General features: G+C 42.5%; 1 protein-coding gene across 2 annotated transcripts in view; it reads left to right on the top strand.

Moving 5' to 3' along the window:
• The first annotated feature begins 423 nt into the window (after positions 1-423).
• Positions 424-25,769, top strand: part of LOC108274351 (SH3 and cysteine-rich domain-containing protein 2) — a 31,189-nt gene continuing 5,843 nt past the window's right edge. Inside the window, exons 1-10 of one of the 2 annotated variants that reach the window (XM_017484477.3) lie at positions 424-968; positions 8,731-9,088; positions 9,960-10,054; positions 13,279-13,363; positions 13,461-13,573; positions 13,753-13,822; positions 13,940-13,995; positions 14,411-14,499; positions 15,110-15,161; positions 23,139-23,276. In XM_017484477.3, the coding sequence (XP_017339966.1) occupies positions 879-968; positions 8,731-9,088; positions 9,960-10,054; positions 13,279-13,363; positions 13,461-13,573; positions 13,753-13,822; positions 13,940-13,995; positions 14,411-14,499; positions 15,110-15,161; positions 23,139-23,276 (1,146 nt within the window). In that variant the 5' untranslated portion in view covers positions 424-878. The remainder of the gene's footprint in view (positions 969-8,730; positions 9,089-9,959; positions 10,055-13,278; positions 13,364-13,460; positions 13,574-13,752; positions 13,823-13,939; positions 13,996-14,410; positions 14,500-15,109; positions 15,162-23,138; positions 23,277-25,769) is intronic. The other variant, XM_017484480.3, reaches the window with a different exon arrangement.

The following is a 25,769-nucleotide window of genomic DNA, read 5'->3' as shown; positions in this document are numbered from 1 at the left end:
GAAACTGTATACGGTACCATAACAAAGACGAACTGTATGACGATATGTGAAATTCTGGAGGGAACGGCGTGGTGTGGGGACGTAACGATGTGTGCCGTTAATCGATCTACGTTCTATAACACGTAAAACTGGAACATGAAAGAAGTATTCTAAAAGCGACTCATGTAAACACCTTAATCACAATATTGTCTTATTCAGAATAAGGTAAATCTTTAGATTATTGTTTACAATCACTGTTTACATGCTAGTTTCTTAATCAGAGTATCGTCTTAATCGGGTTAATATCGGAATATTGTCGATTGTCTTGTAATTTAGTGCATCAGCGGTCTCTACGGTTTTGGACCGGAGTTGTTGGTACCTCAGCGGTAGCCCCGCCCTATTTAGCAACGTCACTACACTACTGCTGAGTGTGTCCAATTAACGACGAGGGTGCGTGCTGAAAGTTCTGTGAGCGCGTGAGCAGCTGAGTGGACGCAGAAGTGTGTTTGACATCTTTAACGTGAAATATTTTAGCGTTTCGTCACGTCAGAGGATGGAATATTAATAAACAAACAAACAAACAAACAAACAAAAGGAAACGTGGAAACGTCTATTGTCCGCACGTGACTACAGTGAAAGCTTTTTAATATGCACGCCGTATCGTTCATGCAGAGATGCAAGACCGAGTGATTGGTGAGATCTTTCCTTATTAACACACTTTACGGGTCTTTCGTTTTTGTTTATTTAAAACAAAGGCTCGCGCACAGGATCACGCAGAGAAGGTGGCCGGTGACGTGAGGAGGTGAAACTGCGTCAGAGAGCACGCGCGCGCGGTCTTTCTGTTCAACAGGGGAAGATTTAACGGCTGTCTCGGTTAGCAGAGGACGGAGTGGGAAAAGATGACAGAAAATGGCGAGAAGGAGAACGAGCCGCATCACCGGGACCTGCAGCGTTCACCGGGTTCCGGTACAATCCGGCCAGAGTCCAAGGTAAGGCTGAGCGCGAGCTCCATACACAAGCCCGTGCGTTTGAGTCGGAGCAGATGCGCGCGCGCGCTGCTAACACGCGACGGGTTGTTGCGTTTTTTTCCTCATAGAAAATATGGAAATGTGATTTGTTGTTGTTGTCTTTTTGTTGGTTGAAGGTGAAGTTGATTTTTATTTTCAGCGTCAGAATATTAGCCTAAGAACGGACCAAAGCATAAATTCAGTAGAAGAGGAAACTAGAACATTGACCAAAACAGAAGAAAATAAATAAATAAATAGATAAATAAATAAATAAATAAATAAAAGGGGCTTTATTACTTCAGTGCAGCTGTACTGAGCTGAGCAGGAACAGCCTACAGAAAAGTAATAAAGAGATTAGATGTAGATGTCCAAAAGAAAGTGACGAAGGGATGAAAGCAGGACAGAAGTAAAATAAATAAACAAATAAAACCCAAGAAGAACCATTGATTAAGGGATTGAAGAATTGAATTAAGATAATAAGATCAAGGATACAATTTTTTTAATTTTTTTTTTAAAGATTGCAGAAAAAGAAATCTGTCGGTGCCATTTTATCTGTTTGTTTCGGTGGAAATGTTTTTTGTTTTGGTCTCGTGATTAAATTTTTTTTTATAATAAAGTAGTATTGAGTTTATAAAAGGAATCAAAGTCTGCATTCACACCACGGTTCTTGATGGCCAATTCCCAATTGTTAACTGTATCCGATTTTTTTTATTTTATTTTATTTTACGACCCGTTTACATCTTCTTTTAAAAGTGACCTATATCCGATATCTGCGTTTACACCATACACTTCGTGACACAACCCGAGGTAGACGTCACCGGAAAAGCTTAGGCGCAATTTGCATTTAAAGGTAAGTAAAACACCGACCTCTTAAGGCGGAGGGGGGAAAAAAAAGAAGAGAGGCTGTGTCAAGAGTTGTGTTTTCACGGTGTGCGTCCATCTGAGTTGACGTCATTCGCCGGCGTCGCTTTTTCAACGACGTACGAGTCGCATTGAGAGGGGAATCTCCGAGCTGTCCGCTTACACGCCAGACGCAAGTACACGTTTCCGGTTCAGGTCTGATTTGTTACCACATATGAATGAGGCCTGAAATGGATCTGAGAATATCGGAATCCATGTGCTTTTTTTTTTTTTTTCCCTGCTTACCGTACATGTTCCTGGGTCGTATCCGATCTCTTCCACACGGGAGGAAAAAAATCGGAATTGGGTCACTTGGGTCACCATGTAGTGTAAATGTGGCCTCAATGCACCACTTGCTTAAATTCTGTTCTCACGCAACATGTTTAAAAGTTGAGTTGTGCTCACGTGCATACTAGTGTCTTGCTGTGATTTGCATGAAATAAATCAGTAAATGATTTTGTTGTTGTTGAGTTTTTACCATCCCTGGGGGCTGTTGGTGGAGTAATTCAGTTAAGTAACTGAAGTTGAAAACGTTCCACTTAACCGTTTTTCTTTTTGGCACAAAAAGTCCTATTTACCAGACCCTACAGAACCCACCCATTTTTCAAGTGATCAAAATATTGGAACATTTGACTGACAGGTGTTTCTTGTTGCCCAGGCGTGTCTTGTTAGATTCATTGTTAAAAACTAAAACTGTTAATAGCTCTGAACGTCTGCTCTTGCTTTTAGCCCTGGGTTTTCACCTGTGAAGACTGCATTTGTTGTTAAAAGGGATAAAGCAACATGAAGATCAGAGAGCTGTCTATGGGAGTCTGAGGGAAAATCACAAGAATTGGGCATAGCCAATAGAACAATTTGGAATGTCCTGGAAACGAAGGAAGCCACTGGTGTACTAACAACCAGACATCGAACAGGACAGCCAAGGAAACCAACAGCAGTTGATGGCAGAAACCTTGTGAGAGCTGTGAAGCAAAACCCAAAATCGACGGTCAGTGACCTCACCAACAACTTCCACAGGGCAGGGGTGAAGGTATCAGGATACATCATTTGAAGAAGACTCCGAGAGCAGAAATATAGAGGCTGTACCACAAGATACAAACCTCTCATCAGCAGTAAGAATCGGAAAGCCAGATTGGGAATCTCTACCAAAGTGTGGAGAAAGAAAGTATCTGGTCATGATCCAAAACATGGTGGAGGTAGTGTCATAGCTTGGGCTTGTATGGCTGCTTCTGGAACAGGATCACTAATCTTTATTGATAATGCAACTCATGATGGTAGCAGCAGAATGAATTCAGAAGTCTACAGAAACATTTTGTCTGCCAGTATACAGAGAAATGCATCTAAATTAATCAGGAGGAACTTCATCATGCAGCAAGACAACGATCCAAAACATACTGCCATATACTGGCATATATTTTCAGCCTTTATTTCTCTTTTGGCCAAAAACCGAAAACGCCATTTTCAGACAGATTTTTCGCCGGCCAAAATTTCGGTGCACCCCCAAGCCTGTCTGCTCCAATGCTTTTGCACACCTAGAAATTAGGTGGTCTGCCGTCAGAGGTGCCATGCTCTAAGTTGTTTAACACATCTAGATGCAAATATCAGGAAACGAAAGCTGAAATTCTGATCCTGTCGTCTCGTACTACTTTTTTGATCTCAAACCCAAATGTCTTCGGTGTGTAGCAAAAAACAAAAGAATCAGCCTTGCCGTTCAAATACTTTGATATACCAGACAGTGGCAGTATATAGTGAATAGGCTGCATGACATGTGCACTGTGTGTGTGTGTGTGTGTGTGTGTGTGTGTGTGTGTGTGTTCATTTATTCTACACAAACTTGTGAAATAAACCTGACAAACTTGAAGTTTTCCTTACCTCTACGTTCTAATTTGTTGAGACCTTCCTGACTCGTGAAATCCCTGACTCTGCTCGATCTATGAGGTCTGCAGCTGCTCAAAGCGGTCCGACACAGAACTCGCAAGCATGTCGGAATATGCAGTAGTACGGTATCTTTTCTACGTGAGCAGTAATTGCTCGAATGAGATTACGGTCTTGACAAAATACTGCTCTGATGAGCTGGACCTGCTGGCCATCATCTCTATCCCATCCAACTCTTTTAGAAAGTTCTCCTCTGTTGTTTTATCTGGTGTGTGTGTGTGTGTGTGTGTGTGTGTGTGTATTCCTCTACAAGATCGTGCCTTGGACACACAGCTGGTCAATTACCAACTTAACTCTTCTGGCATTATTCTGGGCGAGTTCAACCACACACACATCTTCAAGGTGCAGCCAAAGTGTAAAGGCTTAATTTCCTGTCGAACTGCAGATGGGAAAATTGGATCATTGCTAGAGCGCAGTAAACGAGGTTTATAGTGTTGTACCAAGATCGGCAGAACCCATAATGAAATCTGCGCCTCTGGAAGCCACTTTAGTGGACGAGCTTAGAGACTGGCTAGACTATTGCAGACTGGGTTTATTTTAGCAAAGCTTCAGCACCAACCTACCTGCAGAGGAAAAGGTCATGTATGTATCTAGAGGAAGTAGAACAGACTGTGGAAATGATAACCCAAGTTAACAAACAACTGTTAATGTGGTTAAAACGCCTCTGGGATTTAAAAAAAAAAAAAAAACATTACTTGTACTTCTAAAGACAGTTACAGAAGCTCTTTCTTCATAGCATGTGCTGAGAACGTCATTCGCTACAGCATTCCATCCTTCATTACGTTACACCACTCTGGAGCAGTGAACCGGGTGACAAGGATCGCTCCTGGACCTCACACCCCCAGGATCTCGACCCATGGCTAGCAAGAACGCAGTTGAAATGAAAATGGTTTCTGCCAACGATTAATCACAACCTGCATTGATGCACACTCAACACGAGAAAGGACGATCTCCCGTTTATTAATCAGGATATACGGTATACGGAGCGATGGACCCACAGTGAGCGTGGTTTTTAGTGCGAGTAGTTACACTCGGTAATCTGGACAGCAGACGGAGACGGACGGAGCGACGGAATCCGTGTTCCCTTGTGACCGAGTGACATTTCATGTCTTTTCTTCCCTGATGCGTTCCTTTTTATTTTTTTCTGTTTTATTATTTTTTTCAGGAATCTGGTGGCAGTGGTGATTAAGAAAACAAGACTGGAGCTCCAGGGAACCTAAATCTAATCGAATCAAATCAGATGTCTCTCGTGGGGCCCGGTGGGAGATTTTTTAACGTCTCGCCTATGACATCTATTTATATTTACAGGGAAAATGGACTCCTCTCCTGTTGATGTTTTCTGTTGTCGTCTTCTGTTCTCCACACGGAAGTCGTTTTACTCATTTGACATTTTTACTCCTAGCACATGGTCTGTTGTCCTACACGGTTCTTAACACGGACAGCCGTGTTTTGTTAACACAGCTGTTGCGAGCCGGTCTTTTTTTTTTTTTTTTTTTTTTTTTTTTTTTGTTTCTTCACCCTGGTGTGCAAAAATATGCATCTGACGTGTTTTTGCTTTTTTATTTCAACACAAATGGTCCGAATACTAATAAGATTAAGATTACAAATGACTTTATTTATTCATTTATTTATCTATCTATTTATTTATTTATTTTTTAATTTTTACTCTAGCCCAGCATGTTATATCTGGCATGTTTAAAAGTCCAGTTATTTCCACACATGGGAATACTAGTCTCTTACTGATTATATGAACGATTTAAATTTTTTTTAAACGGACAGTAATCTAGTTTTTACTGACACCCTGGTAACTCCTCCCCCATGTACAAGCCTAGTCTGATTTTTCTTTAGTTTATCGTGCAAGGCGTACAGTGACGAGTTTGAGATTGGCAGGTTGGACATGTTCAGGACAAAGGTCTCTCTCTCTCTCTCTCTCTCTCTCTCTCTCTCTCTCTCTCTCTCTCTCTCTCTCTCGCACACACACACACACACTGCTCCTGCCAGCCTGAATTATTGTAACCGACGATGATGTTTCAGCCGAGATGTAACCAGCACTGACAGAGACAAACAGACGGATATAAATGTTCGCCTGCCAGACGGGTCAATTTGTCGATGTACATGTACCGAATTTAGGCCATTTGTTATGCTGCACAAAGTTTTGGCACCCCTCTACCTCGTCCATCGGCGGAAAGGGAGCAGCACCACTGGTATCTGCACCACCTGCTCACACACAGTAACACACAGGTTATGCTGATCTGTATAGTAAGGAGATGGAGCTAGTAAGTAAATAAATAAATAAAAAAAAATGGCCAGTGAGTGTAGGTATATTTGGTGGAGTAAATCTGTAGTGTTGACTTCTAAGAGATGCTACTGTGTCTATCATAACGTGTCCCATGAACATTCCTGGGCACTTGTACACAGTTTACTCAATCATGCTTGTCTTCACTCTTCTACACCTGTATAACGTAATGATTCATAATCCAACTATCCACTGTGGCCCACAAGAGGATGGGTTCCCTTTTGAGTCTCTCAAGGTATCTTCCGTGTGTCATCTCGGGGAGTTCCATGGTATGGTGGCTGTGCATCAAGTACATCAACTGTTGTCCAACCAGCTTATCGTAAGACTGACTCAGTGCGAAATGGTGTCCCAGCACAGTGATGAGCTGTTGTACGGTGTGATCGATGTTGGTACAAACAACCTCCTGTACCGCTCATTTCTACAGCAGAGCTGAACAAGTCTTCTACTAAAGGAGCTCTGCTGGTTTAACCAGTAGGTCATGGAGGGGAAGCTGTTTATTGTCCAGAATGGCTGAGAGTTTATTGAGTGTCCTCGTTTCCACCACCACCTCAGAACCGTCCAGAGAGCAGCCCAAGACTGGGTGGTTGTTGTTTTTTTTCATCAAGAAGACTGCACCGGATAACACAGATCTCTAATATCTTGCTGCAAACATTAAAGGACCGTCAGAAATCCCTTTCCTGTACACAGCCTCTTCAGTTAACCTTCCAGTCTAGCTTGTTGTCGAGATGGACACCAAGGTATCTATAGGTGTCAACCTGCTCAACATCCTGGCCCATGATGGTAATGGGTCAGGTTGTGGTCCTCTTCCTCCTGTAGTCCACCACCATCTCCTTGGTCTTGGCCACACTGAGGAGCAGATAGTTCTTCCTGCACCATTCGATGAAGTTGTTGACTGGGTCCCTGTACTCCTCTTCCTGTCCATTCCTGATGCACTCGACCACCACAGAGACCTCGGAAAATTTCAGAAGGTGGCAGTGATCCGTCCGACCTTTACTCAAAGTCTGCGGTGTACAGAGTGAAGAGGAAGTGGAAGAGCACGGTTCCCTGTGGTGCTCCAGTGCTGCTCTCAGACAGGCAGGTTCCCAGCCGTACAACCTGGGGTTCGTCCGCCAGGTAGCCAGTGACTGGAGATCTGCTCATCTTCTCTCTCGCGCAGCAGGAGAGGTTGGATGGTATTCAACGTGCTCGAGGAATCAAAGAAAGTGATTTTGTTTAGAGACCCAGCTTCAGCTGTACAACTTCACGAGTCGCTTTTGGTTTCCATGTACACGCTTAGGAGTTCTTTCATTTGTCCCTCTTTAGAATCCAAAGAGTTCCTCCTTATCAAAAAGGCGAACGCACGTTTTAAGGTAGAACTATTTTTAGGAATCGTAGAACCCTTAATTATAGAGTAAACCCTTGAAGAATGAATTTTTATTAAGAAGTATTATTAGAGTATTATTGGGCCATCTGGGTTACTCTATTCGTTTTATATTAAACATTTATTCATTTAGCAGACGTTTTTATCCAAAGCGGCTCACGAATGAGGAAATACGAGCAGCGTAGTATGTCAAGCCGAGAACAATACAAGTAGTGCTACCATACAAGATCTTTTAATTAAGTTCTAGAGAAGCAATGATGTCATTTTTGAAATTTTGTGTCTGAGAGAAAGAAAGCGAGAGAGAGAGATTGCGTGTGTGTGTGCGTGTAAAACCTACACACTGCTCTTCCAGGTGCCACATTGAGTTTACGATAAAAACATTCTCATGTTTTTATATTTCAGGATCGTAGAAGCGGATTAGAGTGGATTAAACCTTCATCTTATTAGGACTCCTTCACACACTCGTGTGTGTGTGTGTGTGTGTGTGTGTGTGTGTGTGTGTGTGTGCACGTGCTCCATCTAAAATGCCTGCCACGCTATCATTAATTTATCTGTGCATCTACGACTCTATTTTTAGATCCTCCGCTTCCAAAGCAGCTGAGTGTGTGTGCGTGCGCGCGCGTGTATGTGCGCGTGCGTGCGCATGAGCTTGGAATATTTGTTTTTATTATTTTATTTATTTATTTTTTTAAACAGTACTGAAACTGATTTGCAGGTCTTGGTCATCACCGAGATATAAAAATGCGCCCCAGTAAAAGGAAGGATAATGTTGGGGAATATAGACGTTTGAAGATCAAACGGTATATGCAGTGCAGCACGTAGACGTTTGTGTCAGGATAAGCCGTAAACATTTTCATTTCACAATCCGTCTGTGGTGAAAACTCGAGCTGCACAAGTTATCGAAAAGTCTTTGTGGATTTGCTGAAATAAAGCGGTGTGACATTACCGTAGTAGTGAAAGATATATGTACATATAGGGGCGAAAAACAATGGCCCTGGAACAGAGCCGTGTGGAATACCAAACTTTTGTATGCATAAATAGTCAGTATTAATATAAACTGATAACGATCAGTCAGATAAGACCTGAGCCGGAAAAGAGGTGTTCCCTTAAGCAAGGAGACATAACTCTGAGCAGAGGCCAGTCGTTGGTCATTTACTACTTTAACCAGCGCTGTTTCATTACTATGATGACGCCTAAACCCTGGCTAAAAGGTGTAACGAATGTGGTTTCTATTCTTTCTCTCTTTGCTCCAGCTCCAGAAACTGAAGCGCTCACTGTCATTAAAGTCAATGATGCGGAGCAAAAGTGTCGAGAACTTCTTCCAGCGGTCAAACATGGAGACCCTGCCCCTTGACAGTATCATCACTACCGAGGCTCCACCCTCCATCACGGAGTCTCTCTTTTGTGACTGCCCTTTGACCCTTGACAGGTCCCCATCCATCAGTCCGAACCTGTCTCTGTCTTCACGTTCACCTTCATCAAGCCCGTCCCTGTCGATGAACTCCAGCACTCCTCCCACTCCTCAGCCACACCCTCAGAAAACACACTGTTTCCTGGAATATGTGTTTCGCCGGCCCATTGTCTGCCAGCAATGCAAGCAAATGATAACAGGTATGCGTGCTTACTCATGATAGCAATGGTTACCAAGTTTCTTCGAGTGTTTGCATGATTAGTCATCAATTAGTCACTACTCTAAAATATATGCTAAACGAATCTTTTCCATCGACATGGCATCATGCGGTGATTATCGGCCAAGCATGGTGGAGGTAGCGTCATGGCTGCTTCTGGAACGGGCTCGCTAGTCTTTATTGTCGATGTGAGTCATGTTGATAGCAGCAGGGTGAATTCAGAAGTCTGCAGAATCATTTTGTGCAGTTGCGCAGTTGATAATATTAACACGCTTATGTTCTGTATTCTCCTTAAACCTGAAATGATGGAAATGCTTGTTTTGGTCTATTTTTAGGATATTGGTTCTTGACGATTAAAACATTTGTATTTTGAAATTTCGCGTGCATTTTATTATGAATTTCAGTTGTTTTACTATCTCTTTCAACTTTCAAGGTGGAAGAGGAGAAATTCGAGGATGATCTCCGCTGGTGCCAAAGGGCCCCGATGATGACCCATTTTTATTAAGACAAAGCTTATTCACACAGCCAGGGTCACATGATCTTAACATGGGTTCTTAAACATTCATATTTGAACCTTTTGAGTGGTGAATAATTCTAGATGAATAAATAAAATTCAATTCCTATTCAAACATTAAAGTTCATTTGGACACGTTCTGAAATAAATCCGGTCCTGTGCGCGTGTTTAGCTTCAGCCGCTTTATGGTTGTGTAATTGGGATCGTTGTTTATCTTCAGGGTTTTCCAACACTGGATGGTGATTCCTGTTTTTCACTGGTTGATATTTTTTAAAATTTGGCCTTAAATTCCTGAAGCATTTGGAAGTAAATCTCCCTCCTTCCCCCTCCGCCTCTTCAGGGAACTCAAAGCAGGGTCTGCGCTGCAAGACGTGTAAACTAGCAGCCCATCTGTGGTGCTCGTCTGAACTTTCACAGCAGGTGTGCAATGGAAAGGTGAGTCTCTATCTCCCACACACACACACACTTTTGCCGGTCCTCAACTTTACATGCCTTTTTGTTCACACTTGATTAAAAAAAGTAGCCTTATTTGTTCCTCATGGACCAGAACCACCAAGAAGATATACGTGAGGTTTTAGCTTGAAAATTCCAAATATATTTACAGATATATAACAAATGCAAGTTTGCCTCGCATCTCCGAGGACGGGGGTTCGATTCCCGCCTTGTGTGTGTGTGTGTGTGTGTGTGTGTGTGTGTGTGTGTGTGTGTGTGTGTGTGTGGAGTTTGCTTGTTCTCCCCGTTCTTCAGTGGTTTCCTCCCCCAGTCCAAACACATGCTGATTGGCGTTTCTAAATCGTCTATAGTGCGTGAATGTGTCGCCTCATGCCCCGAGTCCCCTGAGACACCCTCCAGGACCTCTGTGACACTGTTGGATAAGCGGTACCGAACATGGATGGATGGATGGATGGATGGATGGATGGAAAATATCAATATATGTAATTATTTCAACGTATTGTTAAAAATGCACGTAAATATATTTCCAGCGCTTACAGGAACCTCAAAACAAACCCAATAATTCTCCTAATTCCTGCCTAGAACATTAAATACATTCTGCCTGTGGGACCTTTTTTCATTCCCATGCAGAGATGAACACACACACACACACACACACACACACACACACGCTGACCTTATCAGCATCTTCTATTCTGTGCGCTGACAGTGAATCATCCTCCAAAGTGGTTTACTTCTGACACACACACACTCAGTCATGCATGAAAGAGTCTATTTTCCGTGTGTCTTACGTTGATATTCCACCCTCTCCAAAAATAGCAGGATTTAATAACACGCTTCCAAATCGCACTCCTTTCCTTGACTGCACTAGTGTTTTCTCTGTCTTTAGAAATACCATTTTAGATGGATGCTGCGTTAACTAGTGTGTGAGTCAGTGTGTCTCCTCGGAGACGTACCAGACTTATTAGGAGTCAAAGAAGGAAAACTGCTAACTAGCTAGCTAGCTAGACCTATTACTATAAACGCTATAACGTCTGCGTTCCAGTCCTGGCTTTCGGCGTCGACGGAAACCTTCGTTCCGCGCTTGTCCGTAGAAGAACCGTACTAACATCAACGTTCCTACTGTCAGAGAACAGCTTCTGACCGGTCGATATCCAGAGTTCAACAGCTCTATGGGATGAATAGAGGCAAAATGGACGTGAGAGAGAGAGAGAGAGAGAGAGAAACAGTAAAAAGAAGTGAGTGGCAGCAACAGGGAGGGGTAAGGAATGAAATGATTCGAAATGAGCGTGAGTTTGTGATGGAGAATGACAGACAGGTTCAGGTTGGGCGGCTGATAACGAGGCTTTTTTATCCTGCTCATTTCCACTCTGAGCATCTCTCTCTCTCTCTCTCTCTCTCTCTCTCTGTCCTTTCTCTCCTTGCCTCATTATCAGCACAGAGTGTCTCCAGTATGGCTTGTAATTCACAGATGGGCCACATTCATAAATTAACATGTCCAATTGTATTAAATTAAATGAATGTGTTTATTCCCAGGGAGGCAATTAGTTGTGGAAGAGACACGCATAAAATTGACATCACGCAACTGCGGCAGCGGCTGTATGAAGAACGTGCCGAGAAACGGTTTCAATAAACATACAAACGCGCACACGTATGCATGTACACGCCACAAACTACACAAAGGAAGAGTTCTTGGTCAGCAAAAGCAGAAGATCGGTAACGACTGGGACGAGAACACTGGGCATGTACGCATATACGCAATGACCGGTCGGTGTGATTGGTAATCTGTGGTTGGTGGGTGTTGTAGTCGTCGTGGTGGCCATGTGTTTAGGCGGTGATGTTTTCTGGGTATCGTAGTTGGGCGTTCAAAAGCGTGCATACTGCGTAGTGATTAAGGGCGTTGGACTTCTCATCGGAAGATCATGAGTTCAAGTATCAGGGCTGCCATTGCTGGGCCCTTGAGCAAGGTTCTCAAAGGCTCAGTTGGATTTAATGATCGCTCTGGATGAGGGCGTTTGCGCTAAAAGTGTGTAGCACAAATACAATCGGGACGTACTACATCTGCCCTGTTGGCATCGTCATGTGACCATTGGTTCCCTGCGTTCCCCCTTTGGTGCTGTGGAAGCAGTAGGTCATCTGGGTCATTTCTTGCCTGCTCTTTTATGAATACTGAGAATTCAGTATTCAGTAGAAGGGATGTTGAGATGCAGCCCATGTGTCTAGATCATGCCAAAATCGGCACCGGACTACGTTCCCCATCGGCCGCTGCACCTCACCGGAATGAGTATTTTGCACCCGTGTCGCGTTTTTATTTTGTTATCCGTCGACTCGCAGACGGAGACCAATCAGAATCCAGAACTCGCCATCAGCGTGCTGTATTTCAGGGTAAGGCTCAAACTCACAAACCACGCTGAGAGTTATGTGAAATGAGGAGCTGAGTAAGATCTTCTCGAAACATCTCTCTCTCTCTCACACACACACACTTCTGTTTCTGCTTCGTCATACACATTTTTCTGTCCGTATCAGCAGGTATACACCATTGCTGACCTCATGCCGTTTTTGTTGGGTTTTTTTTTTTTACTCTCCGTCCCTCACGGATGTTATTTTAAACAGGAGACGCGGAGCTCTGCAGCTGCCTTCCATTATTACTCACTGCCGTTCGGACTTTCTGCTTCTTCTTTTTTTTTTAAATTACACCAAATCATTTCACACTGTTTATAAAACCCGCTGAGTAATCATGCGCATGTGCTGATAATCCAGTGTGTGAGCGTTTCTAGATGAGTGTGCACTGCTGTCGACTTCTCACCAGAACTTTATTTATTTAATTGAATTGTTTTTTTAATCGGTTTTCGGTCGCTGTTGGCCGCGTTCGGTGCCGGCGTCCTTCGAGGTCCGGGCCGTGCCGAGGCTTCTCGACCCCGACGGAATATTCCCGAGTTAACTTAATCATCCGTATCGCTTTCTGCAGCGCTTTTATTTATTTTAAATCCTTTGGAGACGGCGCCTAAGGGGCGGAGTTTGAGTTGGAATGGAGTTCCAAGTAAATACGATTCGTTAATGGCCAGAGCGGTCGTTTTATCGTAAAACACGAACGTGTACAATTTATATCGTGTTATTATATTCTGTTACACCTGCTGAGTGTGTTTATTATTCATTTACATCTTTCTCTCTCTTTATCATGACTGCCCGCTTGTCCGTTTTGTCAGTCGGGGGCGTTCAAGCGGAACTTCAGCTCTCCACTGCTCACTCACGAGCCGTTCACAGTCGTTAAGGAAGCCCCGCCCACTCAAGGTGAGAACTGTCTGCCTCCTGACGCGCCTGTCTTCTTGGTACGAGCGCTGATTTCTTGTGTACGGTGAAACAGTATTTTGTGTGTGTGTGTGTGTAGAACAGGGAAAAGGCGCCATGGACCCCGTGTACGAAGCCCTGCGATACGGGACATCTCTCGCGCAAATGAGCCGATCGACTTTCAGTAGCATCTCCGAGTCGCCATGTCAACAAGTGAGATCGTCCTTCAAACCGTGGACGCTTTCTTTACGACAAACGTTGGCGTTATTGTTGTTTGTTTTGTTGTGGTTTTTTTGTTGTGTGTTTTTTTTTTTCCGTACCCAACCACAGTGTTTGTAAAGGAAACGTGCTGTACGTAACGAAACGTGTGTTTGTCTGTCTGTGGGGTCCAGAGCGAAGAAGGACAGGAGAAGTTGGACAGTGAATCTGTCACCGAAGAAGAGCGTGCTGCTGAATCCGAGGGTAAGACAACGGTGTGAACACAGAGAACCGCTTTAACACTGAGAACTCTGTCTGAACTTGTTCTCTTTCCTCTCTCTCTCGCGCTCTCTCGTGCTCTCTCTCTCTCTCTCTCTGTAGTGGCGTCTCTGGCTGAGAGTGAGAAGAGTGAGACGGAGGACAAGCTCAGTTTACAGGTGAGATTTTAATTTTTTTTTATTTGCTTGTATGTGAAAGACGTACTCTGTTGAAAAAGTAACAGAGCTAACTAACTAAACCGCACACCGGCTTTAACGGTCGCTCGTAGCGACCAAGTCGTCCGTTTCTTAATACTCGAGTACCGAAAAACACGGTACGAGGACCATTTCGGTACTTCGGACAAAGAATTTTCCGTAATAAGCTAAAGTTCCTAGACTTTCTAAGTGTTGCGAAGGAAAGCTGTGGTGGATGAATATCAGAGACGCCTCGCAGACCGAGACCCACTCGCACGCCGCGGTAGCAGTCCGCAAATTTATTCGTTGAACAGAGAAATCAGCGCTAGAGTCTTGTAATCTTGGACTTACAGACAAATACAGCAGATCTGTGTGTGTGTGTGTGTGTGTGTGTTTCCAGCCACCCAGGCGCATTGAGCTTCGCGCCATTCACACCTATGTGGCGTTGTACAAGTTCCTGCCGCAGGAGAAAAACGACCTTGAGCTTCAGTAAGTAACGCTCTGTGTGTGTGTGTGTGTGTGTGTGTGTGTGTGTGCATGTTTGTCCTTGTGTGGATTTCGTTTTTCACCCTCTCTCTCTCTCTCTCTCTCTCTCTCTCTCTCTCTCTCTCTCTCTTTCTCTCTCTCTCTCTCTCACACACTCTCTCTCTCTCTCTCACACACACACACACACACACACACACACACACACACACACACACACACACACAGAGTCATTATCAGGTCACACCACAGTATGAAATTTTGATGAGGGGAAATAAAAAGTCCCTGCAGATCTTCTGCATCAAAAAATAGTCTCATCATCTCAGGCCTTTTCTGATAACAGAGAATTTTTTTTTGTTAAAATAGTTTTCTTGTGAAATCCCATAATGTACTGCACATAGTAAACATGATGTGTGATTTGGGACAGTATCAAAGTGGGCTCATTATAATATTAGGCCACACCCACAGTTTAACTGGCATTTGAGTGTTTTATCACATTTCTTGTTTTATCTTTTGTTGTTGTTTGTTTTTATGCAAAATTTGCACTGCTGTTTGACAGAACGTTGTCATTTACGTGTTCTACCCCACCTCCTTTCTCTCCGTGTTTTGCCTGAAGGCCGGGCGATCGTGTTCAGGTAATCGACGACTCAAACGAGGACTGGTGGAAGGTGAGAGCAGCTCGTTTTCTTTAACGTGCACAATTTATTCAAAATAAACGACATTTCGAAACTTAGGTGTCGTGGATCATGGGTGTTAATTCGATCCGATTCAATTTCCTGTCCAGTCCCGCTATCGGATCGCTTGATGTCATTATAATGTCAGCCTGAAATGTAGGTTTTGGGTATCATCAATACGTTCTGGAAACAATGGCAGGCCGTTTAAATTCTCTTAAATACATAAACATGACACTCTGTAGGAATTAATAGAATCGTCCCTTTAAATGGCATAAAAGTTGAGGGTTTTTTTTCCCCCCGTGGAGGAGTTTGGAGGAGACGCATCTTACTAAAAAGACATCTCGAGTAGTAAGTTTCTATGGATGAAAATCTGAATGAACTTAAAGTGAGCTGTAAGCGTAGAAGACGAGGTCCGGATTGGCTCTGTTTATTCATTAGAGCTACCAAAATAGTGAGTTAAAGTGTGATGAAATAGTAATATCCCTTTAAAAATACGCAATCCGGTAAATATTAATAGACTCTGAGACTCTTAAGACTCTAAGTATTTCTCTGAATAAAACCTCTCTTTATAGTGTCACAACTTTCCACAGCATAATGTGAACATGTCGGTCTCCCAGGATTTACTCCAGATCTCTGAAGTGAATACAGACCATTTCTGTTCCACCACTCTTTTTTTTTAAACTTTTTATTTATTTATTTATTTTTTTTAACTTTTTTTTTTTTTTTTAAAGGTCTCCCAGACTGTCTAGGGGATAAGTGGAATGGAGAAATGAAAATAAGCTGGTCCGTCTCGCTCCCTGAGCTCAAGTAGAATCCCTTCAAATCCCGTCCAAATTCACCACCAGTCAAGTCACACCCAGCTTCATGACATCATCGGTCCCAAGAGCGGCTTTTTTGTCACGCCTCCATAATCTGCATCACCTCGGTATAATCGCTTTGGGTGTAAAATTTCAACAACAACCAAAAAAACATTCCATGTTTATAACTAGAAGATAGAGACGTGGATTTTTTTCATTTTCAGAGCTCAAATCCACAGACAAAATGAGCGAGTGCAAAAGTCCCAGGAGCTGATCACAACGTTTTAAAGCCTGTCGTGTTTGTGCTCTAGACGAAACTTACAGAACAGTCTCTTTGCTGATAACACATCCTGTGTCGCTCTCTTGCTTTAATGTTCTCTCTGTAGAGAGAAATAACGTACGAGTACTTCCAAAAGCAACTCCTATCCACATATTGTTTCATGTGAGCCCTCTTCCTGTCTGCTCCAAACAGGATACGGTTGCTTGTGTCACAGCACATTGACACGGGGTGAATTCCACTTCATTAGTTCCCAGTTATGGAAGCAGTGACACAATTAAAAGAAAACTCATCTTACCTGTTAAACCAAGACTACACCTGAGTCCACTATGTCCGATACATATTCTGAAGCACTTGGAACAATTGTCTGTGATGTAACCTGGGGTCAAGATCAAACACCCTCATCCACGCGACCCAGTCCTTCATCCCTGTCTGTGATACTCAGGAACCGAGTCTGCATATTTTGCTCTCTTCTGCTAATTGACCTTCTCTGTTTTTTTTGTGCCCTAGAATTACCACCTGTCTCAATGTTTCTGACATCGGGCTCATATCTGGCCTAATCAGTGTCCACAGGAAACTTGAGTTGGTTCACTTTCAATTGCCAGTTGTATGCTCACAGCACACCAGCTGAGGCTGGACTAGGAATTTAATAGACTAGGTAATGGCCAGCCAGAGCTCAGTCCATATGATCTTCTTGTCCATCCTATGCTCCTAGCTTGTCCATCCCCACCTACCTGCTGGCCTGGACTTTCTCTAGACATGGTTGCACCTTCTCCTAGATCAGTTTGCAACTCTCCTTGCCTTGTGCTTCATCATAGTGAGGCATTGAGATGCTACCCAGGCCAGAACCTCCTGATACGACTGATCCAACCAATGTCTTGTACATGATTTTGCCATCTCTACTGGGTGCTTTGCTCTCCACTTCATGCTGGTCCTCACTTTGATGCCCCGCTGTGAGATCTTTGGGATGTTGGATTCCCTGTACTGCAGGGGAGCCCTAAGAACCTAAAAAGTAGTGGTATTTCTTGAAGCTCTTGACTGTGTAGAGTGAGACATCTTACACCAGTAGGGGCCACAAGAACCATGAAAGGATGCTATGCTGGTAAATCCAAACTTTGGAATTCCCTAGTATACTTGACTCTACCTGCCAGGAGCTGGAGTCATGGTTGGATAGAGACAGTGTCCCTCAAGGAGCAATTCCCAATTCTTATTTGATTCATCAAAGTTGGTGTGGACTAGGGTGCCTCCCACAAAGAAGTAGAACTTGTCGACCAATTTTACTTTCTTGAGTACCAGAGACCTTGGCAGACTTGACGCACATCCATGTGCAGCCTCTCTAAACCCTGCTGAAACTATCTGCACCTTGGCACTGACATAGTTGTTGAGCAAAGTTATCCACAAAGGATCTGATGTGGCGGCTGTCAAACGCCAACATGTACCAGAGTTCTAACAACCACTCCCACTCAACTTTTCCTGCCACCTCGTACTGGTGCTTCAGTGCACTCAGTTCTTGCTGTAGTTGGCTGAACTTAGATGCCCTGTGGTTCAGCCTACAGGGGTCTTGGTGGTCTGCCTTTCCTCTGTGCCAAATCTGTTGGCTCCCAAACTCAGTCATTCCATGGAGCTTCTGGTTTGCATCGGCCTTTGCTGTAGCTTAACGGATTCTGTGCATGTCCTTGTCAATATGGAGTCTTCTTGCTAGCAGGTAGCCACTTCACCCATCATTGTTCATTAATTCTACCTGGTGCTCATCCCCATCCCCTTTCACAGTCGCCATCCAGCAGACGATAGATATTAAGAAATAAGAGAAAGAAAAGTCATACAAAACGAAAAAGATCCTCTGTGCTCTTTTGTGCTCCGTTCTTCACTTGTGCGCCATGATTGCTGCACTTTGAGACCTCGCCCAGGATGAAAGAACATAATGGACGAAAACAGTACTTCATGAAAAATGAATGAACGTTCCTTCCCCTTTGATGGAAGAAAGGCATTGAAGTGCTGACTCTCACTGGAACGAACAGCACACAGAGTTATTTATTCCCACTGCATCTCACTTATAAAATAATCGTCCTATAATATGACACTGGCACTATTTCAGTGTGAGTCAGTTTCTGAGAGCAGTTATTTTCACAGCAGATTGACTACTTATACAGTTATCTGACTTATTAATGTGTGGGTTTGATAAGCACATGAGGTCTATTTCTGTGGGGGGTTTTTGACCTAATATATAAAAGCCATGTGTACAAAATACATCATCCAACCATTTGCATCGGTCCAAACATTACTAATGTGAGCTGGAGGGAAGGGAGCATGCCTTCTGAGGCTGGGGGCGCTGTCATGTCCGAGGACTCATTTGCCATTATATTGGGGAAGAAAACACTCCTTTCTTTGGATATTTTGAGTGATCTCATTATTATTAATAATAATAATAATTATAATAATAATGTTCATAAGTTATAGAAATGAAAAGGTGTGTAATGAATTATTTTGGTACATATAAATCACACCATCTTATGTCTTATCTTTCTACGGTTAATAATAACAACTGTATGGCAGAGTGTTCCAGACAGTTTGATTGACAGGTCTACATCATTGACAGAACTGCAGAGGTGCTTTATTTTTGGCCAAATTGTAGCGTGAGGATAGGGAAAGTGTGATATTGAGTGTATGGCGAATGTGTGGCGTATTGAATCTATGTGTGATATTGAATGTATATCTCATTACTGATTCAATATGGCAGAAATGTAAAAAAATAAAATAAAAAAGAAATAGAAATCAAATAGAAGTTCCATTTGCATTTTAATTTTGGCACCCATAGGGATGGGAAAAGACCACCATGGAAGATTTAAAAAGGGAGATAGGAATTCTGAAAAATGAAATGGTTAGTAAGAATATCACAGGAAAGAAGTAAAGAAGCGTGCATTGGGTCACTATCTTCACAAGCAACCTAAAGGAGCTCTCATCAGAGCCCACGTGCCAACCATGGAGAGCTAGAATTCAAAATCAGACGCTGCACCTTAGGTGCCTTGATGGAACTATTTACCAGACTGCCAGCTGAAATGAGAACGGTTGCAGTAGACCGTGTTCCTAGATGCACAATAATGGACATTGTTGTCCTTGTACGGTGCATGATCGAACGTGCAAATTCGATCCAGCGATCAAGACAAGGCATTTGACAAGAGTAGATCGCATACGCTCAGCTTTTAGGATATGTACAAAGCTTGTACCATGGATTACACTATCTATTATATTCTTAAGGTTGGGGAAGGATTTCGCTGTCCTTTCGCTTCGAGATGCAGTGGGAAATAAGACAAGGGTGTCTGTTAACTGGACGGCTTCACAGTTTGCCCATGGAAATCTGTTATCTCAACTGAGAAATAAGAGAGAGATCGATTTAAGAACAATGAAAAACAGTGTAGCAGCTCTTAAGGATTGGCAGTAGACACATAATAGCAAAACATACATAATAATAAAGATAACCACAGTGAGGTGATCTTTTACCTAATAATGCAAAATGAAGGTAATGTAAAGTAAAGCAGCGGGGGTGGCGGGTTATTGTTCAGTTTTATCTTAGATTTTGTTTTTAATTTCTGAAACAATTTAGTATGAGATGTACACAAAAACAGAAGTCAGGCAAATGCTTTTTCAGAGCACTGTACACAACAAAATGAATTAACTGACACTCTAAGACAAGGGAAACTGTGAAAAGATCCTTTTAGATTTAACCTGAACCCAGAATCTGACGTTAGGGGTTCTGGTTGTGAAACAGTTCTCTCTGGGTATTGCTGTTACTCAGGACTGAATACTTGCTTAAATGTTCGCATGCAGCCAAGGTAGCAATTAAAATTGATCTTTGCCAGACCAGTTCGCTAACTAAAGACTACCTGATTGTTTTGAGTCGTCGTTTATATCGCAAGTGAATCACGTGTTCAGCCCACAATGAACCCTACAGACAAACCTTGTTCAGGAAAAGAAGTGCCCCAGCTGGTGTCTTATGTGATGAGTTGTCGCTGTGCTCTTGGAGGAATCGTGGGAAGGTTCACTGCCGTGCCGAGTTTTTCCATTTGGAGATAAAGACTCTCGCTGTGAGTCCCAGAGCCTTTGAAAGATCTTTGTAACCCTTGCCAGACTGATGTATTTCAATCGCCTTCTTCCTCATCATTTCTGGAATTTCTTTGCTATAGCGTGTTGCTGAGTAAAACCTTTTAACCAAATTCATGCTGTTGAAAAAGTTCTATTTAAGTGATGATGTGATTGAACAGGGTTTGCAGTAATCAGGCCTGGTTGTGTCTAGTCCAGATGTACCCCGTTATCAAGGCAGTTTCATAGATTTGGGGAATTTGTAACGACGGGGGCAAATACATTTTCACACAGGCCCAGTTGGTATCGGATAATTTTTATTTATTTTTTTTCCCCGTCACCTCAAACATCCCTCCCAGCTTATTTTTCCAAATACTTTTTGACAGCGCTGTACATAGGGCCGTCGTGCTTATGGACGCCGGTGTAGCTACAACATGCCTGTTCTGTGCTAGAGAGGAAATGCTGGCTCGCTTATTCCGAAGATGTGAAAGACTAGCAGTTACTCGTGCATTACTCTTAAGAGATTGGGTGGAGACATTTGGCAAAACACTGATGCTCAGCTGTTCAGAAAGAAAGGATCCCTTTTGATTAATTTTTTTTCCGAGTAAGCCAGGCCAAAACTAGCCACCTGGTTCACACAGAGAAATACACTGAATCCTGAATGAAAGCTTTAGGACTTCGGAAAGGTTGCGGGACCGGGTTGGATGCTTTTGAAAAAGGAATTCTTCATTTTATTTTATTTTATTTATTTATTTTCGAACAGCAGTACTCATTCTTAAATAAAAATGTTTATATAGATAAACGTTGCATTAGGCGGGGGGGGGAAGTGTTTTTAAAGGAAGATTGTTGTATCTTCTTTCCTTGTGTTTTTCCCCTCCTCCATCACTTTAAGCTTTTACCATTTCAATAAGGGAAATATTTGCTGCTCGCATGGCACTTCAAGGACTTTCCACACACTCATCTTGTTTTCACTGATGATGGAGGGCATCTTTTTATTATTTCATCATTGACTCAGAATGGAATGTAATTTACTATCTCTTTAATTCAAGCACTTGTTACAGGCATTTTTTAAAATTATTTAAAAACCCAACATTTTGACTATCGGCAGCACTGCATCCTAGCTTCGTAGATCTTTTTGGAATGTAACCAACCCCAGAACTGAAGTAAATCTGCTAAAATATTATGACGTGGCTGTTATTGTCAAGTAGAACCAACAGCTCCCTGATATGGGAAGGACATGAAGATGTTGATCAGCACGTTGCATGGATTTGTATTAAAGTGCACCTATTTTGGTTTTTGAAACATGCCTGATTTTGTCGTAAAGGTCTCATACGATAGATTAAAGTGCATCCGAGGTCAAGAAGCACTTGAACGTGCTCATACTTTCAACTTCAGCATTACTGTTTTTGTTTTTTTTTCCCCCCAGTGTCCCAAAAGACTCGTTAAATGATCCGTTCTAAAGGATTCGTTCTAAACTCCTCCTTTCAGAGAGCATATTCTGCTCTGATTGGTCAGATGTCCCAGTCTGTCATGATTGGTCTACCGCTGTCACCGTGTTTCAGAAAGGAAACGCCCACTACCGTAACGAGTTTCAGCTTCGCCTGTCAGCGAGCAGATGATGATCAGGTGTTACAAACCTGAGTATATTAGTACAGGAAGTAAAGTCGGGAATCACTAACGACTCGTTTTAGCCGTTCAGAATCGCTTCCTTCTTTTGGGAGTCAATGATGTTTGTCGTGTGCTTAGATTTTTGAATCTATGCAGACTTTTTACATTCACAAACAGCTCTATAACACACTACATGAAAGAGAATATCTGAAAAACCATAATAGGTGCACTTTAATCCAACTTGCGGGGTAAATAATGACTACATTTGCTGTAGACACCCGAGTGTAAAAACAGCCTTACTGACTAAAACACAGGAATATCACGTGAGTGTACGTCCCGCGCATCGAACGCAGGGGTAGAATGAACTCGACCAGCCGATAATCCGAACGTTACAGAGAAAACACAGTCGTGTTTAACTAGCTACTAACGTTAATATTTATGTATTTATTTTCAAAAGGTGAAACGTGAATAGAAAAAGTATATTTCCTGAAACTGCAGTTGCAACAACCTGACTCTCCGGTCTACATCCCTGACCCAGCATGCTGAGTTTCCCATTATCAACCCAATTTGGGTCACATCGACCCGACCTCCTGAGCCAGCAAGCTAAACCGTGCACCTGAGCCGTAGAGCGTAGCCACAACGTGAGTCTGCTGATAGAAAATATCAGCTTTTTATGATCCGTTTGAAAGCACTGTTGCTTTTAAGCAGTAATTGGCGTAGTTGCCGTGTCTGGATTCTTAGATAAAATGATGTTTGTACGTGTGTTCATGCGCATTTTCCTCAGTGCCTTATAAAGCCTCAGAACCCAAACCACAAGCTTGGCCACTTTGAAAGCGCGGCATGTTGTGATAACACTGATCGAGTTTTTCGTGCTTGTCGACGGTGTGAATCCTTACCCTTTTTTTCCCCTCTGTCCGTATAAAGCAAACGATGCGTCTAATGCTCAAAGGCATGCAGAAACTTTGCCGCCTGCGTTAGCCTGGTCCAAAAGAAAAATCGCGGAAGACAGTACTAACGAATAGGAATAAAAGATAAAACCGATCTGTTGAGCCATTTGATGCATATTTAATTTGACGAAGTGTGTTGTGACTCATACAGTGTCAAGAACAACAAAAAAAAATTCTCCGAACCTTGCTGGCGGGGGTTGCTATGGTGACTGTCTCACTTGATTGTGTGTGTGTGTGTGTGTGTGTGTGTGTGTGTGTGTGTCAGGGGAAGAGTCGAGACAAAGTCGGATCGTTCCCCGCTAACTTTGTGCAGCGGGTTCGTCCTGGAGAACGAGTGTGGAAGGTCACTCAGGGTTTCCATGGCAACCGCGAGAAAGGTCAAATGACCATAAAAGAGCTACAGGTGAGCACACACACACACACACAGGAGTTATGTTTCTTTTTCTATGTTCTGTTTGACCCAAATTTTCACCTCAGCGCACTTTCATACACACCTATTATTTCGTTTGTCGAGTCCAACTCCTAATGAAATGACCTACGTTTGGTTTCTTTGATGTTCGGTTTGATCACATGGTACGTAATTATCCCTCCTATTATGTTGGGAGGAAAAAAAGTTACATTAATGATGTCATGGTTCAGAATGACTCCCACAGTTTAAATACACACAAAGAACAGCTTAAAACAGTAAACATTTTATTATGGCAATAAAGAAGACATTTGTATATAAGTTCATAACCCTAAATGAGGAAAGTCAAAACATTTCAAAGAGATAAGAGAGATTTAACCAATATTTCAGACATGTCAGATGTGGACATGGGTCACCCATAACTTAATAGCTGGGTTAAACAAATAAACACAATAAACAAAATAAAATGTTGGCTGAGAAATATCCTTGTAAGAACGGTGACAGAAGAAAAGATAAACAAACCTGTAAATGAAGTTTTTCTTGTACTAGTATTGTTGAACCTACATGTCAGTTACAAATAAGAAACTAATAGCCAGGACAGTGCGTTTGTCCCCGATGTCCAGGCTACTGATTTGAGTTCATCCCTGTATGATTTTCAGAGAAGTCCACAAAGGCCACGAGGGTAATCACATACCAGTAGCAGCATTACATCATTGTAGCCAGCGGCACACTGTCTTGTCAACATTGGCATCATGGAGATTCTACAGTAATTACATCCTGTTTCCCAAGATTACTTTATTTGTCTTGTGACGTCATGTGATTGCCGTGGAGACGTCCCGGTCAAACCGGCTAGCAACGAAACTGACCACTCGTTCAAGATCACTACGGAGTGTCCACGTGCGTACAGCTGCAGATTTCCGAATCGCCTCAAGTGACGGACACTAATTACAGACGGACAAACTAGACCCAGTGGCGCTTGAAAGAATTTTCTATATTTTCTGTGTGAATGTGACCTAAACATCATCAGTCCTAAAAGTAGATAACCAAATTAAACAAATGAGACAAAAATATTACACTTGGTCATTTATTTATTGAGGAAAATGATCCAATATGACACATCTGCGAGTGGCAAAAGTATGTGAATGTCTAAGATTATCAGTTTAATTTGAAGGTGAAATTAGATTCCGGTGTTTTCAATCAATGGGATGAGGATCAGGTGTGAGTGAGTGAGCGTCCTGATTTATTTAAAGAACAGGGATCTATCAGAGTCCGATCTTCACGAGACACGTTTGTGGAAGTGTATCATGGCACGAACAAAGGAGATTTCTGAGGACCTGAGAAAAAGAGTTCTTGATGCTTATCAGGCTGGAAAAGGTCCCAAAACCATCTCTAGAGTTTGCACCAATCTACAATCAGAGAGATTGTGTACAAATGGAGGGAATTCAAGAGCATTGTTCCCCTGGAGGTCACACCAGATACCGAAAGCAAAGGTTCGCATACGTTTGCCACTCACAGATATCGTAATATCGGATTGTTTTCCTCAATAAATAAATGGCCGAGTGTAATATTTTAGTCTTACTGTTTAATCTGGATTTCTTTAACTAGTTTTAGGACTTCTGTGGAAATCTGATGACGTTTTATGTCATATTTATGCAGAAATATAGACATCAATGCAAGATACCTGACCATACCTAATTTCTATTCAAATTCCTGAAATAAATACACACCGGTATACACGTCGTGTGAAAAGACAATGATTTTATTTATGTTTTTGAAATACAAAAAAAAAAATTGACCTGAAATCCCATCACACATTTTCATTACATTTCAAATCCACCCAATCCTAGTCTGTCAGAGCCCCAAAAACAAACACATTGTTTTTGTTTACACAAATACCCGAGAATATACTGGAAGAGGCCACTGAAACTGTGAAATTCTCTTCGAAACCCTAATCAAACACACCTCTTGGACCTGAGCAATCTAATCAAAGTCTTCAGGACTACTTGAAAATGACAGGCAGGTGTGTCTGCTTAGCATTTTCGTGAGTATACTAACTAACTAGCCCTCTAAATGAACAAATCACTATTAAAAAAAAAAGCTTGCAACGTTTACATTAACAATCTGTTAAGCACGGAGTCGTGTAAACACCGCGATCCGATTGCCTGATTCAGATTAAGGCGATATTCTGAATCCCCACCCTGGGAATATGCCTGTTTTAATCAGAAATGTGTTGCATGTAAACACCTTATTCAGAAAACCCACCGAAAGGAGATGTATAGACGCATGCTCAGTCCACAAGGAATTATGGGCGCTAACAGATGCTTAGCTGTAGGTGGGGTATTTAGGAATGGCAACTCCAGGTGTACTTACAACAACCACGTATACAGTGGGGTCGCTAGTGGGGTGAAAGGTGATGACGATTTTAGGGGCCGCCACTGCACAGGGGGCCCCCACTAAACAGAGTACTACTTTATGAATTACTATAGTGTG

The sequence above is a fragment of the Ictalurus punctatus genome, chromosome 13 (genome assembly GCF_001660625.3).
Source record: "Ictalurus punctatus breed USDA103 chromosome 13, Coco_2.0, whole genome shotgun sequence".
Lineage (NCBI taxonomy): Eukaryota > Metazoa > Chordata > Actinopteri > Siluriformes > Ictaluridae > Ictalurus > Ictalurus punctatus.
This window is presented reverse-complemented; position numbering and strand designations above follow the sequence as displayed.